The sequence below is a fragment of the Delphinus delphis genome, chromosome 15, assembly GCF_949987515.2.
Source record: "Delphinus delphis chromosome 15, mDelDel1.2, whole genome shotgun sequence".
NCBI classification, from domain to species: domain Eukaryota; kingdom Metazoa; phylum Chordata; class Mammalia; order Artiodactyla; family Delphinidae; genus Delphinus; species Delphinus delphis.
Window position 1 is genome coordinate 60,713,890 of NC_082697.1, and position 16,489 is coordinate 60,730,378.

Consider the following 16,489-nt stretch of genomic DNA (forward strand, 5'->3'; position numbering starts at 1 on the left):
GCTAGAGTACTGTTATAAAACTCTGAATATTAACATTTATTTGGTATGTACTCTGAACTGTTGTCTCAGAGTACAATATTAACGCATTTTGCATGAAGTTAGACAGTACTGAAATAATATCTATGAAGTAATTTGTATTAACAGACTCCAGAAAACTTAAAAAGATCAGGTTTCCAATTTGAAGTGCCCTTGGCATCAACATCAATTTTAAAATGTTTCGGGGTGGAACCTGTCTTATCCATCCTAAACTTGGTTGGTTTGAGGGATGACCAGCCTTCTCCAACCCCTTTGTCGCAGGACACACTGAATGGGCGTGATGAGGAGGTGACACTGAAGTGTGGTGATGCATTTCTGCTCTCACTAACTAACCAAAAGTCAGCTGTGTTTATTCCTAAATATGTTTATGCCAGTAATGGTAGTAATCATAATTATGCAGTTTAACTAAATATTATGTAAACTGATGAACTATGAATGCAAAAATGTTAAGTTTCTGGGACCACAAAGCCATGTTACTTAATACTATTGAATTGGGTGTGGGCGAGAAACTAAATAAATTGGGTTCAGAATTGTAAAAATATAGACACACGCTGTGCTCAAAATCTTTTAAATTTTTGTTCTACTTTAAAGAAATGGAAACTAGGAGTCATAGATAGTGGTGGTTTGTGCCAGAGAGCTGACACATCTGCAAAGAGATGGCCTTGACCCTGTGTTGGAATACTGGCAAACACATGGACATTTCTGCATTCTAACTTAAAAGAAAATGTCTTAAGATTTATGTGTATCAGTTGTAATGACTCCTCTATTTAACTGAGTTTTTCAGTTTACCAACTTACTATCTGGCATGGTTGCCTCAGACAAGAGGGTTTCTCTTGGGATTAATTAGGAACCAAAGAATAGATTATAAGTTAGGGGGACTCATACAGAGGAGGACTCATAGTCCCAGCTCTGCTACTTAACTAGTCAAGATAGCTTGGACAAGTAAATTAAACTTCATCTTTCTTCATGTATTTTACAATACTTTGTTTAATATCTTTGTTTAAATTTAAATTCAAATTTACTGATTTCTAATACCAAGAAGTGTAAAGAGCTAGAAAACAGCAAGAAGAGACTGCCCTTCTTTTAATGGCCCTTTCTCTTCCCCTTTCTTTCTCTGTTTTTCTCTTTCCTTCTTCCCTTCCTCCTCTTCCCTTCTACCTCCTCTCCCTGCCTTAGAAATAGGAGTACAGTATATTTTTTATCTGTTAAGTAAACATTTGTTTAATCTGTTTATAAATATTTACTTCTTAGCATTTAGATCAAAGGCTAATTTATGGTTTAACAAAACTAGTTTTTTAACCCAGTATTTGATAAATATGGAAATCATCTCAGCTTAAAATTAATCCTCCAATCAGTGCTTATTCTCTGAGAATCACTCATTTTGAATAAACTTGGAAAATGCAGTTGTTCAAGCTAAAAAGACTTGGGTTTTGGGTGTTTTACTTGGGGAACAAATAAAATTTTCTAGTTCTTTGTGTCTTTTTAGATAGTAATTTAAAAGCCACATGTGTTTTAAACTTTTGCTAATTCATATTTTTATTTATAGATGGATTACAATGAATATTTCAGAAACATTCTTTATGTAAATGTTAGTTACAATACTTCAGAATGTCTCACTGTGGAGAGTGTTAGGTATGCATTTTGCTCCATGTTACGTTCGTTTGAAACATGTCTGCCGTAAGCAAGTTAAAAAAAAATAAACCATCACATTGGCATGTTTAGAGCTATAACAGCCACTTCAAGCACAGAAGAGCAGTTATATAACTTCTTCTATGTAGTGTATTGTCCGTGTTCTGTATATTTATAGTACATTTCGGCTATGTATTTAATGGCTACATGTAAAAATCCAACCGCTACAAATAAAAACCCTGCTTATAAGTTGTTTATTTGAAAGAATTATAACCTGATGTCAAAAACGTGTCCTGTTTATGTGCAGTACATCTACAATTTTAGATTTCATCTTCTTCCAATCTGGAGTTTAATTCCAGCTGCACCTTGAGTGTTTGCTCGAGGAGAGTTTTCTTCATCTTACTGTCGTAACTGCCTGATGGACAGGGTCTTTACACGGAGGTGTGACTGAGCTGGCCGTGGGTCCCCAGTGCGTGTGTGAAGAGTCGCGCCCACGGAGCCTTCCACAGCTGCCTCTCCCCTCTGCACCACTTCCTCCTACCCCAGTAACATCTGTCCCTCCCAGTCATTTGCTCCAACTCATTTGAGCTTTGGCACATAAATGTATTATTTTAGAAGGACTACGGGCTCTGAAGTGGGACTCCTGGCTTTTGCGCTAATCTCTCACTTTTGTTTAATCTTTCCAAGCCTTGGTTTTCTCACCTGTAAAATGAGAGTAATACCTGCCCACAGGGAGGTCATTAGGGCAAAGGTAAGGAAAGCATAGAGTAAAAAACTTAGTGCCAAACTGAATACATAGAAATGTAGTAAATATTCTTCCCTTTTCTTCTTTTCATTTGTCATTTCCATTTTTTTGAATTAGGAAACCAGATTCCTGAGAGGTTAAGTGATTTGCTTCAAACCAAATAGCTATCCCGTCAGTCACAGCCTTTCTCAGAGCTCCCTCTGAAGGGCCTATAGTCTCTCACAGTGAACACTCATCTTCCCCACTACTCATCCCTGCCTGCCAGCTTTTCCAGCTGCCCAGGTCAGCCACCTTCAATTCTTTATTCTCCTTTACCTTTCAACTGAGCCAGTCATTAAGCCTTGAAATGTTGTCTCTGAATTATTTTTTGAATTTATTCCCCTTTCTGCATTTCCACTATCTTAACTTAGTCTGTCAGCTTTTCAGCATGAGTGAGATTCTTAAAAATGTTGGCCAAAAAGTTCGTTCGGTTTCTTTTTCTGTTAACCTGGCTCTAGTAGCGCTTAGTTGTCTTTAACTTCATTTGAAACAATTTTGTTAGATTGTTTGTGACGGCTGTCATATCAGCGTGCATTTAAAAAAACTTAACAAAATTGGTTTTTGTGTAGCCATTTTAATATTGAAGATGGAAGAAAAACAACGGTTTCGGCATGTTATGCTTTATTATTTCAGGAAGGGTAAAAACGCAGCTGAAACGCAAAAAAAAGATTTGTGCAGTGTATGGAGAAGGTACTGTGACTGATTGAACGTGTCAAAAGTGGTTTGTGAAGTTTTGTACTGGAGATTTCTTGCTGGACAATGCTCCACGGTCGAAGTTGATAGCGATCAAATTGAGTCATTGAGAACGATCAATGTTATACCACGTGGGAGATAGCCGACATACTCAAAATACCCAAATCAAGCGTTGAAAATCATTTGCACCAGCTTGGTTATGTGAATAGCTTTGATGTTTGGGTTCCACATAAGTTAAGCAAAAAAAACCTTTACTGTATTTCGGCATGCAATTCTCTGCTGAAACGTAATGAAAACGTTCCATTTTTAAAACAAATTGTGACGGATGATGAAAAGTGGATACTGTACAACAATTTGGAACGGAAGAGATCGTGGGGCAAGCGAAATGAACCACCACCAACCACACCAAAGGCTGGTCTTCGTCCAAAGAAGGTGATGTTGTGTACAGTGGGGTTGGAAGGGAGCCCTCTATTATGAGCTCCTTCCGGAAAACCAAACGATTAATTCCAACAAGTACTGCTCCCACTTAGACCAACTGAAAGCAGCACTCGACAAAAAGCGCCTGGAATTAGTCAACAGAAAGCGCATAATCTTCCATCAGGATAATGTGAGACCGCATGTTTCTTTGATGACCAGGCAAAAACTGTTACAGCTAGGCTGGGAAGTTCTGATTCATCCACCATATTCACCAGACACTGCACCTTCGGACTTCCATTTATTTCGGTCTTTACAAAATTCTCTTAATGGAAAAAATTGCAATTCCCTGGAAGACTGTAAAAGGCACCTGGAACAGTTCTTTGCTCAAAAAGATAAAAAGTTTTGGGAAGATGGATTTACGAAGTTGCCTGAAAAATGGCCGAAGGTAGTGGAACAAAACAGTGAATACGTTGTTCAATAAAGTTCTTGGTGAAAGTGAAAAATGTGTCTTTTATTTTTACTTAAAAACCAAAGGAACTTTTTAGCCAACCCAATAACAGCTTGGACTAATCAGTAACCATATTTTATTTATTAACTTTTTTATTGAGGTATAGTTGGTTTACAATATTAGTTTCAGGTGTACAACAAAGTGATTCAAAATATTTATAGATTGTACTCCATTTATAGTTATTATAAAATATTGGCTATATTCCCTATGCTGTACAATATATCCTTCTAATTTATTTTATACAGAGTAGTTTGTACCTTTTAATCCCCTACCCCTATCTTGTCCCTCCCCCTCTTCCTTCTTCCCGCTTGTAACCTGTATCTGTGAGTCTATTTCAGTTTTGTTGTATTCACTTGTTTTATTTTTTAGATTCCACATATAAGTGATAACATACAGCATTTGTCTTTCTCTGTCTGACTTATTTCACTAAACATAATACCCTCCAGGTCTATCCATGTTATTGGAAATGGCATTATTTCATTCTTTTTTGTGGCTGAGTAGTATTCCATTGTGTATATATACCGCATCTTTATCCATTTGTCTGTTGATGGACCCTTAGGTTGCTTCCGTACCGTGGCTATTGTAAATAGTGCCGCTATGAACATTGGGGTGCATGTATCTTTTCAAATAAGTGTTTTTGTTTTCTTCGGATATATACCCAGGAGTGGGATTGCTGGATCATATGGTAGCTCTGTTTTTAGTTTTTTGAGGAACCTCCATACTGTTTTCCATAGTGGCTGCACCAATTTACACTCCCACCAACAGTGTAGGAGGGTTCCCTTTTCTCCACATCCTTGCCAACATTGATTATTCAACATGAGATTTTTATCGGTAACATACCTCTGCCAGAATGATCTTTCTAAAATACAAATCTGATCATATCACTGTTTCTTAACACTTCTTCACAACTGTGCTTTAACTCACTGCACCAGCCTTGTCTTCTGCTTCTCCATGTTATGCTCTTTCTACACTGGCCCCATCAGACGTTTTGCTATTGGATGATAGCTGTTCATGCCACTGTACTTTTACTAATAAGAAAAACTTCTGTGTCTGCAAAGTCCTTTTCATCCTGGGAGACTTTCCTAACTTACCCAAATACAATTAGACATTTAATTCTTTTGGTTTCCACAGCACTTTGTACCTACTTATAGTGTGTTGTTTTCACACTTGCTATAATAATTTGGTTCTGACCTCTCTTCTCACTCATTGGGCAAATGATTTGTCCTCTCTATAAAATAAGGGGGTTCCACTAGGTCAATGATTCTCAGCACTGGCTACACATTAGAATCATTCTTTTCAAGTAACTGTATCAAAATCTATGGAGAGACTCTCCTTTACCCCTACCCATTAGGAATTTTTTTTTTAAGTTCTTCAAATGATTATCATATTGTGAGGAGGGTTGAGAAGCACCTACTAGGCATAGATTCTAAGATACCTTTCAGCTAAAATGTTCTGTTATTCTATGAACTTCCATAGTCTTTGAACATATAAGTGCATTCAAGTAATCAAAACAGGAATTAAATTAGAAAAAATAGGGGAACAAAAATACTTTTCATAATAATAATAGTTAATGAAAACAGTATGTAGTAAAATAATATTTGTGTATAAACATGTGCTTTTAGAACTCTGATTTTCTGGTTCCATCCTAATTGTTACGAGTGAATATGGACAAATTGGATGAAGTGTTCCTCTTTGTGATTGTTTTTTTTTCCCCAGTTATAAAACTGGGAGGAGAATGTTACTTATACAAAAATGTAAACAGACTTGATCCTGAATTCTTGATACCATTAAGAAATTTTATTTAGAACACAATACAGAAACAGCTGTATAATATTTAGAAAATATCTTTGCATATACAGTTGACAGTTTTGTTCTTATATTCATAAATAAATTTTGAGCTCTAACATTATATGTTTAACAAATTGCCACCAGGAGCTTTGAAGGGAGAATTGATAGCATAAAATAATCAATTAAGGTTGATATCACTAATTTACCCAACCCAATGACAAAAAATTCTGTTTCTCAAAAGTGCGTTTGATGTAAAATTTTCAATTTGTTTGATCATGGGACTTAATAGTAAATACTCTTCTAATGCAGAAATTACTTTTTGTGTGTGGTCAGCTTTGTCTTTGAACTTCTTGATCCAAGTTTTATCTTGTTTGAATGCAAATAAATTTTTGTGGGCTGTTAGCCAGGTGTTTCCCTAATATTTGTAATTCAGGGGCGCTTTAAGGGCAGGGACAACAGTTTTGCTGTTGCTAAAACATTTTTTGTTGAGTGTATTTGGATATTCTGCCTGTCTGCATTTGGCTGATTATATATTAAACTTCTTAAGTTTGATATTGATATTCTTTGAACTCCTTTATTTTTTAGCATTTCTTTTATATAGCAATGATTATATACTACTTTACTTATTAATGTTTCACACGAATTAGTCATTACGAGCCGTAAGGTACAGTGGAAAGAGATTTGGCTTTGGACTTCACTTGGTTCAAAACAAACGTTAGCACTGATTTGGGAACTACCTTGGCCCAGCATCTTTTTAAGCATAAGATCAGGGGCTTCCCTGGTGACGCAGTGGTTGAGAGTCCGCCTGCCGATGCAGGGGACAAGGGTTCGTGCCCCAGTCCGGGAAGATCCCACATGCTGCGGAGCGGCTGGGCCCGTGAGCCATGGCCGCTGAGCCTGCGCGTCTGGAGCCTGTGCTCCGCAACGGGAGAGCCCACAGCAGTGAGAGGCCCGCGTACCGCAAAAAAAAAATAATATATAAGATCATTATATGTATATGTCAGTTATATATAAGTCAGTTATCTTGACTCCACTGAGAAAAAAAGATACGAGTGAATCAATAGATGGACAAATGAAAGTGTGATGCCTCTTGTTTTTTCCTGTGTTATTTTCTCTGTCTCTGGTGTAGTATCTGACAATGAAGTGATTTGTTTTTTGAGAGCAGAGGCCATATCCCAGGTTGATCTTATACTAGTGTTGTACTGTGCTTTGACCTAGCATTGGATAAATGTTGGATTAGTTTCATTTTGGAATGAAGTTATATTATTGGGACGTGTCACATATTAACTCCATAGTCATTCATTCTATCAGTTCTAGACAAATTAATATTTTATCACAGTTTGTATTATTAAAGCTGAATGATTGCTTTACTTTCATAACTAGATTATGACCCAATGAAAGAATTCATTCTAATGCCATTTCTTTAACATCTCAATTAGAGACTGTTGGACAGAAAGTGTTTCTTTATGTTTGATGTTGAGTTTCAATTTCAAAACAAAATTATCAAGCATTTAAGTAGATATTAGATGACAGCTTGCAAATTTGGTAGTAGAATTTCAGAATAGAAAGAGTGTATGTACTCCGTTAAAAATGTTCATGAGGGCTTCCCTGGTGGCGCAGTGGTTGAGAGTCCGCCTGCCGATGCAGGGGACACAGGTTTGTTCCCCGGTCCGGGAAGATCCCACATGCCGCGGAGCGGGTAGGCCCGTGAGCCATGGCCGCTGAGCCTGCGCGTCCGGAGCCTGTGCTCCGCAACGGGAGAGGCCACAACAGTGAGAGGCCTGCGTACCGCAAAAAAAAAAAAAGTTCATGAATATTAAGTTAAAAATTTTGAACACTTTTTCTTTTGCAACATTTTGTAAAGATTTTCTTAGCTTATAATGTTCTTAATTTGGAGGGATGTGTGGGAGTTTGAGGTGAGCATAATGTCAAGGAATAATAGGTTGAAAAAAATTCTTCGATATGAAGTGCAGATAATAGTGCATGAAAATATTTTTAAATTGTATGCCTAAAGGATCTTCCAAATCATTAGCACTAATGTTCACAGTTTGTACATCTTGCCATTAAAATGGCATTATGGTATTGTATCTTAGAATTAATTTGTTATTAACAGATTTTATTTTATATGAATAAATAATTTGAAATGAAAATTCGTAATTTTGAAAAAATCTAGGAGTCATATTTTAATATTTCATAGCAAAATAAGTCATTTTACATGCAAATTCACCTACCTAACACATCCTTTGAGGTCTACTTTGATTGATGTTAATGTAGTCATTCCAGCCTTGCTGGGCATCTTGTTGTGTGACCTGTCTTTTTCTATCTCTTTACGTCTTCATATTTAAAGCATGTCACTTATAGACATACATTTTTAGACTTTGAAAAATCCATTCTGTCAATCTTTCTTTTAATCATAATGTTTAGTCCATTTACATTTAATATCATTATTGATAAGGTTGGATTTAGGTCTACTATTTTACTATTTCCTTTTGTTTGTCCCATCTCTTTTTTGTTTCTCTATTCCTTCTTTTTAAGTTGAATGAGTATTTTTAGAATTCCTTTTTAATACCCCTATTGGCTTTTTAGCTAAAACTATGTCTTTTTTTAAATGGTTGTTCTAGGAATTACAACGTACAATCTTAATTTCTCAGTCTACTTCAAGTTAAAATGGTACAACTTCCTTATAATGTATAGAAGTATTTATAAGAATGTAGTAATACGGTTACCCCTCCCCCATCCTTTATGCTATAATTGTCATATATATTACATCTACATACATTATAAACCCCATAACACGGTGCTATAATTTTTACTTGGAATGGTAATGTTAAAGAAATCAAGAGGAAGAACTAGTCTTTGGTATTTATCTATATGTTTACCATTTCTGATGCTTTTTATTACTGAGACCCAAGTAATATGTGGCATTACTTTCCTTCAGCCTGAAGAAATTCTTTTAGCATTTCTTCTAGTGTGTGTCTGCTGGTGACAATTTTGCCTTCATTATTAAAGGGTATTTTTGTTGGATATGGAATTCTGAATGGGCAGTTGTGGAGATTCTGGACTCTGTAAGTTTCCCTCTTAGAGTATTATTTTATTTTAGCAGGCAGTTAACTTTGCTGAACTCACCTTTGCAAACTCTGTCTTTCCAATGGTGAGCAGCAGCTGAGATCTCAGTTCTGTTATTTTTGCTTTAGTAAAAGGAGTTGGGAACCTGTCCTGCATGTGCATAGTTTAGGGGTCAGCCAGAGACTTGAGCAGAGTTTATACACAGAATTTAGAGTCTCCTCCTTTGTGGTTCTTTCTGGGAACTATATAAAGAGTCAATAAATAGATCCACATATACATGGTCAGCTGGCTTGCAAAAGAGGTGCAAAGACAAATTAGTGGAGAAAAGATAACCTTTTCAACAAATGGTGCTGGAACAATCAGTTTTTTTATGCAAAAAACAGAAAACTTTGATTAGTATCTCGCAGCAGATACAAAAATTAACTCAGAGTGGATCATAGACTTAAATGTAAAATATTAAACTATAAAATATCTAAAAAAAACCCATAGGAGATCATCTCTGTGACCTTGGGTTAATCAAAGATTTCTTAGCTACAACACTAAAAGCATGATCCATAAAAGAAAAAAATTGATAAATTGGACTTCCTCAAATTAAAAACATCTGCTCTTTACAAAACACTATTAAGAGCACAAAAAGGTAAGCCATAGACCGGGCGAAAGTCCAGGCATACCTCAAAGATAATTGCAGGTTTGGTTCCAGACCACTGCAGTAAAGCAAATTTCACAATAAAGTGAGTCACACAAATTTTGGGGTTTCCCAGGGCAATAAAAGTACACCATACTGTAGTCCATTACGTGTGCAATAGCATTATGCCTAAAAAACTATTTATGTATCTTAATTAAAAATACTGCTAAAAATTGCTAACCATCATCTGAGTCTTCAGTGAGTTGTAATCTTTTTGCTGGTGGAGGGTCTTGCCTCAGTGTTCATGGCTGCTGACTGATCAGGATAGGGGTGGCTGTGGCAATTTCTTAAAATAAGACAACAATGAGGTTTGCTGCACCAAATTACTCTTCCTTTCATGAACAATTTCTCTATAGCACGCATTGCTGTTTGATAACATTTTACTCAGGAAAACTTTCAAAATTGGATTCAGTCCTCTCAAATCCTGCCACTGCTTTACCAATTAAGTTTATGTAAATAAAGTAAATATTTTGTTGTCATTTCAACAATTTTCACAGCATCGTCACCAGGATTAAATTCCATCTCAAGAAACCATTCAAAAGAAGCAACTCCTTTATCATGAGATTGCAGCAATTCAGTCACATCTTCAGGCTCCACTTCCAATTCTAGTTCTCTTGCTCTTTGCACCACATCTGCAGTTACTTCTTCTGCTGAAGTCTTGAACCCCTCAAAGTCATCTAAGAGTGTTGGAATCAACTTCTTCCACATTCCTCTTAATGTTGATACTTTGACTTCTTCTCATGAATCGCAAATGTTCTTAATGGCATCTATAATGGTGAATCCTTTCCAGGAGGTTTTCGATTTACTTTTTGTCCAGATCCATTGAAAGAATCACTATGTATGGCAGCTATAGACTTACAACATGTTATTTCTTAAATAGTAAGACTTGAAAGTTGAAATTACTTCTTGATCCATGGGCTGCAGAATGGATGTTGTGTTAGCAGGCATGAAAACAACATGAATCTTATTGTAAATCTCCATGAGAGCTCTGAGGTGACCCAGGTCCCCTGTCAATGAGCAGTAATATTTTGAAAGGAATCTTTTTCTCAGCAGTAGGTCTCAACAGTGGGCTTAAAATATTCAATAAACCGTGTTGTAAATAGATTACTATCATCTAGGCCGTTTTGTTCCATTTACAGGGCACAGGCAGAGTAGATTTAGCATCATTCTTAAGGGCCCTAGGATTTTCAGAGTAGTGAATGAGCACTGGCTTCAACTTAACGTCACCAGCTGCATTAGTCCCTAACAAGAGAGTCAGCCTGTCCTTTGAAGCTTTGAAGCCAGGAGTTTGACTTATTCTCTCTGGCTATGAAAGTCTCTAGCTATGAAAGTATCCTCCCAATATAAGGCTGTTTTGTCTACACTGAAAATCTGTTATTCATTGTAGCCACCTTCATTAATTATCTGAGCTAGATCTTCTGGATAACTTGCTACAGCTTCTACATCAGCACTTGCTGCTTCACCTTGCACTTTTATGTTGTGGAGACGGTTTCTTTCCGTAAATCTCATGAACCAACCTCTGCTAGCATCAAACTTTTCTTCTGCAGCCTCCTTACCTCTCATAGCCTTCATAGAATTGAAGAGAGTTAGGGCCTTGCTCTGGCTTAAAGAAATGTTGTGACTGGTTTGATCTTCTATCCAGACCACTAAAACTTTTTCCGTATCAGCAATAAGGCTGTTTTGCTTTCTTATCATTCATGCGCTCACTGGAGTAGCATTTTTAATTTCCTTCAAGAGCTCTTCCTTTGCTTTCTCAACTAAGCTAACTTTGGCTAAAAGGCCTCACTTTCAGCCTGTCTCGGCTTTCGGCCTTCCTCACTAAGCTTGATCATATCTAGCTTTTGATTTGAAGTGAGAGACGTGTGACTCTTCCTTTCACTTGTAGGGTTAGGAGCCATCGTAAGGTTATTAATCCGCCTAATTTCAATATTGTTCTGTCCTAGGGAATAGGGAGGCCCAAGGAGAAGGAGGAGACAGGCAATGGCCGGTTGGTGGAGCAGTCAGAACACGCAACATTTATCAATGAAGTTGGTTATCTTATATGGGCGTGGTTTATGGCACCCCCAAACAGTTACAACAGTAACATCAAAGATCACTGATCATAGGTCACCATAACAAATTTAATAATGATGAAAAAGTTTGAAATGTTTCAAGAATTATGCAGAGCCAAGAAATGAGTGTATGCTATTGGAAAAATGGTGCTGATAGCCTTGAACAATGCAGGGTTGCCTCAACCTTCAATTTTTAAAAAATGCAGTATCTGCGAAGTGCAATAAAGTGAAGCACAATAAAACAAGGTACGCCTATGTTTACAAATCACACATCTGATAAAGAACTTCTGTCCAGAATATGTAAGGAACTCTCAACAATAATAAGAAAATAAACCACCTATTTAAAAAAATCAACAAAATATTTGATCAGATATTAACCGAAGAAGATATACAAATGGCAAATAAGCACATTAAAACATGCTCCAAAAAAAAAAAAAAACTCAACATCGTTAGGGAAATGCAAATTAAAACCACGAGATATCGGGACTTCCCTGGTGGCGCAGTGGTTAGGAATCCGCCTGCCAATGCAGGGGACACGGGTTCGAGCCCTGGTCCAGGAACATCCCACATGCTGCAGAGCAGCTAAGCCCGTGTGCCACAACTACTGAGCCTGCATGCCATAACTACTGAAGCCCGTGCGCCTAGACCCCATGCTCTGCAATAAAGAGAAGCCACTGCGATGAGAGGCTGGCGCACTGCAACGAGGAGTAGCCCCCGCTCGCCGCAACTAGAGAAAGCCTGTGCGCAGCAACGAGGACCCAATGCCGCCCAAAATAAATAAATACATACATACATACATACGTAAAACCATGAGATATCACTACACACCCATTAAAATAACTAAAAATTTAAAAATTGACCATAATCAAATGTTGGCAAGGATGTAGAACAAGTAGAATTCTCATTCACTGCTGGTAGGAAAGCACAAGGGCACAGCCATTTTAGAGGATAGTTTGTTAGTTTCTTTAAAATTTATGCATGCAGCTGCCAAACAATCCAATCACTTCCCTCCTAGGTATTTACCCAAGAGAAGTGGAAGCATGCATACCTATAAATACTCATACAAGAATGTTCATAGCATATTTATATGTAATAGTCAAAAGCTGAAAACAACTCAAATATCCATCAATAGGTGAATGGATGAACACACTGTGATGTGGGATGCTGCTAAGCAGGTAGCCTATCAGATGCTTTGCCGTTGCATAATACGGACCACCATCCTTTTAGCTTTCAGCTTTCCATAACAGTTTTCTTATTGCCCACTGCTCATCCCCACATAAGCCAATGTCACATATTTAGGGTTTTATTGTGTCTTTGGTACTTCTGTTACTAATTTCTGTATCAGTCAGAATGGGCCAGGCTGTGCTGTGATAGTAAACAAGCCCAAATCTCAGTGGCTTAAAATGAAGTTTTGTCTCTTTGTTGTGAACTGTATGTCCATTGTGGGTTGGCTGAAAGTTTTGTTCTCTGTTCTCACTCTGAGACCGAGGCTGACAGAGGGTTCATTATCTGAAACATTGCTGGTTGCTGGGAATGTTGACTTCATGTAAAGTTGTTTGATCTGTAGGAGTTGAGATAGATTTTTCAAACCAGACTGCTTTTTTATTTTCATCAGCATTAGTTGACTTTTATCTCATTTTAGGATGCATTAAAATCATGAAGTAATGACACCGATAACTATAACTTTCTTTGATCCATAGTATAAAAAGTTATACAAAATACCTTTCAACTTTTATCTATCTAGTAAGCACTTTTTTAGATGGGAGGTATATTCCTGTGTGTTAGACAAGGAACCTGAATGCAGAGAGGGTAAACGAATGGCAGTTGCCACATAGCAGTGAAACTGAACTAGAACCCAGGGTTCCCATTTTAATACTTTAGTGCAGATAAGAGAAAAATAAAAGTACCATCTATTTACACATTCTTTATTTTGACAGTCTCTTCAACAGGCCACAGTTAAGAGGCGTCTCGTACCCTCTGCTGCCGGTGGCTGGGACACAATGGATCACACAGGGGCAGTGGACACCGAGGATGAGTTGGGACCTTTAGCCCATCTTGCTCCAAGTCCTCAAAGTGAAGCCGTTGCCCACGAATTCCAGGAACTCTCCTTGCAGTCCAGTCAGCACCTGCCCCCTCTGAACGAAAGGAAAAATGGTGAGTTCAGCGTGTGTGGTGGGAGCTTACCTCTTTGTGAGCTAAACGTATCCCTCTTTGGTAGTAACTTTTTGGTCCGTTCCATTGGGCAGCCTGTCACGAAGGAGAGAACCTCAGGGGGTGCTGGCTGGTTTTGAGGAACAGGCAGAGTTTCACTTTCTATCCAGTTCTTCCATTATTTCCCCAATAAGTAGCAAAGTTATCTTTGGAAATAAGCTTTAGGTTCAACCATTTTAGCACAAGCAGAAGATTTCATGCTAGCATGGTACTGGAAAGCAGCTTCCTATGTTGACTCCAGGGAAAATAGATGGTGGATTTGACTAGATTCTTTTGCCATGTTCCCCGTCTCCAATGTGTTGCACCTTAATTTCAGAATTGGCAAAATTTGAGCTATCTTAATGATCACTAAGAAAGCAAGAATTTCTTGTCTGAGTATTTTTTGTATTAATGAGTATAGGATGTGGCCATATTCTCAGTCTTCAGCTGGCTCATACTTGTATACAAAATGAATATCTTCTATTCATTTGTTATCTATTCAGGAAATTCTCCTGATTAATCAGAAGCATCCCAGAGTCTCCAGAAAACAGTACTGTCAGTTTTTAACAAAAATGAGTAGAGATAGATGATATACGTCTATTTTTAATACTTAAAACATAAAAACTAACAAAGTATTAAAATTTACAAGCACACCAAGCATACATATTACAGGGAAAGAATTAAGAATTTCAACTGGATTTGCCATGCTTTCCACAGTTCTGATGAGTCTTACAATCCCAAATGTGTTTTTTTAATTTCAGTTTTAAAAGCCAGAAGAAATAAAACTTTCCCTGTAGAGCACTTCCTTACGTATCTTGTTACTTATCTTCTGGGTTCTAAGTGTTTCCTGATCCTTTTCAAATAATGGCCTTATCTTATTCAGGGAAATGGATTGAAGACTTATGCTGCTATTCTCAGTTCTTCAGTGCATGTCTTTGGGGTGTACTTGTTCTCCCTTCCAACAAGATATCTGATACTTGTGTCTGATGCTTGTTTTGGGCACAACCCTTGTCCAGTGCGAGTGGTATAAAGCAACATCTTGCTCAGAGCTGTCAAAGCCTTCAGGAGGCTGTGTTTGGCTGGTGATGGCTTTAGAACCTTCCATCAGTTAGGAGCCTAGCTTTATCTTAGGCAGTGGCTGAGAGAGTATAACCACATTAACTGAAACATGACTAAATTGGTCAAATTTACACAGTATACTTGGACCAGTATGATATTCAAATTATTTCCCTCAAAAAAAAAAAAAAGACCAAAATAAGAGTTGAACTGGTATAAAGTTGCAGTAATATACAGTTGCTCAAGAAAATGGTCCTACGTAGCAGAGGAGGGACGTGTAAGGGGAAAGCTTATGCTTTGTGGTAGTTTTACTTGATATAGCTTGCCACATTCTCTTGCAAGAATGTTCTTTTGAATATGTATGCCTGAACATAAGGTAAGCCCAAATACGAGGTAGTCCTCCCCTTATAAACTTTTAGAGGGAGGTAGATGAATGGTAAAAGTTAGAATTTATTAATTTAGTTACATGTATGTAATTAAAACCACATATTATGAAGCAGTGCAATAAAATAAAAGGATTGCTTTATCCACACTCATATTTCATAAAATTATCTTGCCCAGACTCTGCCTGTGTATCTGTGTGGTGTTTTTATCATCAGTAGAAAACCTCTGCATCATCCAGCTAGCACTAAAAGCCAGGGCGTATCTTCATTTCTGTCTCTCTTGTTTAAGTTACAGCAGTTTTTAGATGCATGCACGATCTGACACTGAAGATTTTATGTCTAAACCACAAGTACCATTCACAAAACAGTGGGGCTGTTTTTGGTTTTTTGTGTGTCTTACAGTGTGGTAGTCATCATCACTCATGTTTGATTTGTGATTGGTCGTAACATTTTATGAGGCTATAATTTCTGTTATAGAATTTAATCACTTTTTTTTTTTTTGAATAGGTAATACACTTATCTGGCTTGAAATGTAGGGGGTACAAATGGGTACACAGTGAAAAGTAGGTCACCCTCCCAGTCTTGTCCCTCAGCTACCCAGTTACTTCTCCAGAATTAACTACTCTTACTTGTGTGCTTTCTGAGAGAACAGTATATGACTACTTTTTTAGTTTAATTTTTTTTGACCACCATCCCCCCTCCACTTCCCCCCTCGGTGTCCATACGTTTGTTCTCTACATCTGTGTCTCTATTTCTGACCTGCAAACCGGTTCATCTGTACCGTTTTTCTAGGTTCCATATATATGCGTTAATATATATTTATTTTTCTCTTTCTGACTTGCTTCACTCTGTATGATGGTCTCTAGATCCTTCCACGTCTCTACAAATGACCCAATTTCGTTCCTTTTTATGGCTGAGTAATATTCCATTGTATATATGTACCACATCTTCTTTATCCATTCATCTGTCGATGGGCATTTAGGTTGCTTCCATGACCTGGTTATTGTAAATAGTGCTGCAATGAACATTGGGGTGCATGTGTCTTTTTGAATTATGGTTTTCTCTGGGTATATGCCCAGTAGTAGGATTGCTGAGTCATATGGTAATTCTATTTTTAGTTTTTGGGTATTTTTGCGATACGTGGGCCTCTCACTGTTATGGCCTCTCCCATTGCAGTGCACAGGCTCTGGATGCGCAGGCTCA

General features: G+C 37.5%; 1 protein-coding gene across 5 annotated transcripts in view; it reads left to right on the forward strand.

The window, feature by feature from the left end:
- The window catches only part of MRTFB (myocardin related transcription factor B), a 201,152-nt gene that overhangs the window by 57,046 nt on the left and 127,617 nt on the right, over positions 1 to 16,489 (forward strand). For all 5 annotated transcript variants that reach the window (XM_060031768.1, XM_060031773.1, XM_060031769.1 and 2 more), the window contains one exon: positions 13,595 to 13,811. In XM_060031768.1, coding sequence (XP_059887751.1) covers positions 13,658 to 13,811 — 154 coding nt within the window. In that variant the 5' untranslated portion in view covers positions 13,595 to 13,657. The remainder of the gene's footprint in view (positions 1 to 13,594; positions 13,812 to 16,489) is intronic.